The sequence below is a fragment of the Poecilia reticulata genome, unplaced genomic scaffold (assembly GCF_000633615.1).
Source record: "Poecilia reticulata strain Guanapo unplaced genomic scaffold, Guppy_female_1.0+MT scaffold_212, whole genome shotgun sequence".
Lineage (NCBI taxonomy): Eukaryota > Metazoa > Chordata > Actinopteri > Cyprinodontiformes > Poeciliidae > Poecilia > Poecilia reticulata.
In genome coordinates, this window is record NW_007615022.1 from 197,064 (window position 1) to 198,933 (window position 1,870).

The 1,870-nt window shown below is 56.6% G+C and overlaps 1 protein-coding gene across 1 annotated transcript in view; it reads left to right on the plus strand.

The window, feature by feature from the left end:
• The window catches only part of cacna1fb (calcium channel, voltage-dependent, L type, alpha 1F subunit), a 33,825-nt gene that overhangs the window by 973 nt on the left and 30,982 nt on the right, over positions 1-1,870 (plus strand). Inside the window, exon 2 of the mRNA XM_017303214.1 lies at positions 1,618-1,868. Within this exon, the coding sequence (XP_017158703.1) occupies positions 1,618-1,868 (251 nt within the window). The remainder of the gene's footprint in view (positions 1-1,617; positions 1,869-1,870) is intronic.

The window sequence follows — 1,870 nt, forward strand, 5'->3', positions numbered from 1 at the left end:
GGACGGGTTCTGGAGATCACAGGTTCTGGAGGGGACGGGTTCTGAAGAGGACGGGTTCTGGAGGACGGGTTCTGGAGGACGGGTTCTGGATCAGAAGCGTTTGAAGTTGCTCCGTGTCTCCAGGCTCCTAAAGTCTGGACCCGACCTGAACCCGGTCCGGTTGCCTTCAGCTCTTCCATCAGAACCACAGGGATCCAGATGCTCAGGTTCTTCTGGACCTGCGAGTGGTTCTGCTCTCTGCTGGTTCCCTTTGGACCGGCCCGTCAGAAGGAGAACCGTCCGGATCAGAGGACAGTCGTCACAGGGGCGGTCGGGCTCAGGAGAACCGGGTCAGAACTTGGTTCTGAAGGCTTTCAGCTCTGGTTCCTTCCTCCTCTCAGGGCTCCAGGCGGTTCTGGAAGGAGAACTTCCTGGACCAGAACCTCAGAGCAGGGTGTGGTACCGGGGATGGTACCGGGTCAGACGGACTCGTTTGGTCCCGTCTCTGGATGCTGTCCTCTCCTCATCTGGTGTTGCCATGGAAACCGGTGTGATCGGATCAGCGCCGCAGCAGTTAATCCCTCCATTGTTCTGAGTTAATCAAACCGGGCCAGAGGTTCTGGAGGAGCTTTTGATCGGGTTGAGGAAGCGGCCTCAGGTTCTGGCCATTCAGAGTCTGCTCAGTGGTTCTGGTTCTGGCCCGGTTCACTCTGATGTGACTGTTTGGGTCACTAATCAGAACTTTTCATGCAGCAAAGTTTCCGGCTCAGAGCCGGACTCCAGGTCCAGATCCGGTCCATCAGAACCAGAACCGGACTGAGAGTCGTTTCCCAGGCTTCCTCCGGCTGGTTGGCAGCAAAGCATTGTGGGAAATCCTGGGAGCGACTCCAGACAGAACCTCTTCCAGAGCGATGCTCCACTCAGCCTGCAGGGGGCGCCGTGATGGTCCCCATAGCGATAGAAAGCCAGCCTGAACATGTGTGTGTGTCCTCAGGATTTTACACAGAAATCACGACCTAGATCCGCCGTGGACACAGATCTAGGTCACAGCTGTTCCACACACCTCTCCTCTTCCTCCTCCTCTTCTTCCTCATCCTCCTCCTCTTCCTCCTCACCTCCTCTTCCTCATCTCCTCTTCTTCCTCCTCACCTCTTCCTCTTCCTCCTCCTCCTCTTCTTCCTCCTCTTCCTCACCTCCTCCTCCTCTTCCTCTTCCTCCTCCTCTTCTTCCTTCTCCTCCTCACCTCCTCCTCTTCTTCCTCCTCACCTCTTCCTCCTCCTCCTCCTCTTCCTCCTCCTCCTCCTCCTCCTCCTGTCTGACCTTGCAGGAGGACAAAGAGGACAGAACATCTTTCGGTTCTGCTGTCGGGTCAGAACCAGCAGAACCGACGTTCCGCCTTCAGAACCCTAAATGATTCACCTGAAGCTGATCTGGACCGGATCCATGGAGCTGTTGGGTTTCAACCCAACATCCAGAACCATAGAACCAAACTGGACCGAGGACCAGCCGAGATTCTGGTTCTGAGCCCAGTTCCTCAGAGTCTGAACCCAAACTGGGAACCATTTAGAAACGGCTTCATGTTGGGGCCGGAAACCCAGATCGGATCAATCAGCTGCTGGTTCCACTCTGTGTCTGCAGGTGGCGCTCGCAACGGCTACGCCACGCCGGTGGATGGAGGGGAGGGGGGAGAGGAGGAGGGCGGGGAGGCGGATGGAGGGGGAGGAAGTGGAGGAGGAAGAGACGAGGAAGAGGAAAAGGATGCAGAGTGGGATGAAGAGCTGGATGGAGGAGATGAAGGCGGAGTGAGGATGACGAGAACCGACACGCTTCACTCCACCACGAGCTCCACTGGAACGCAGAGAAGAAGAGGACAACACGCCAAGAAACAAGT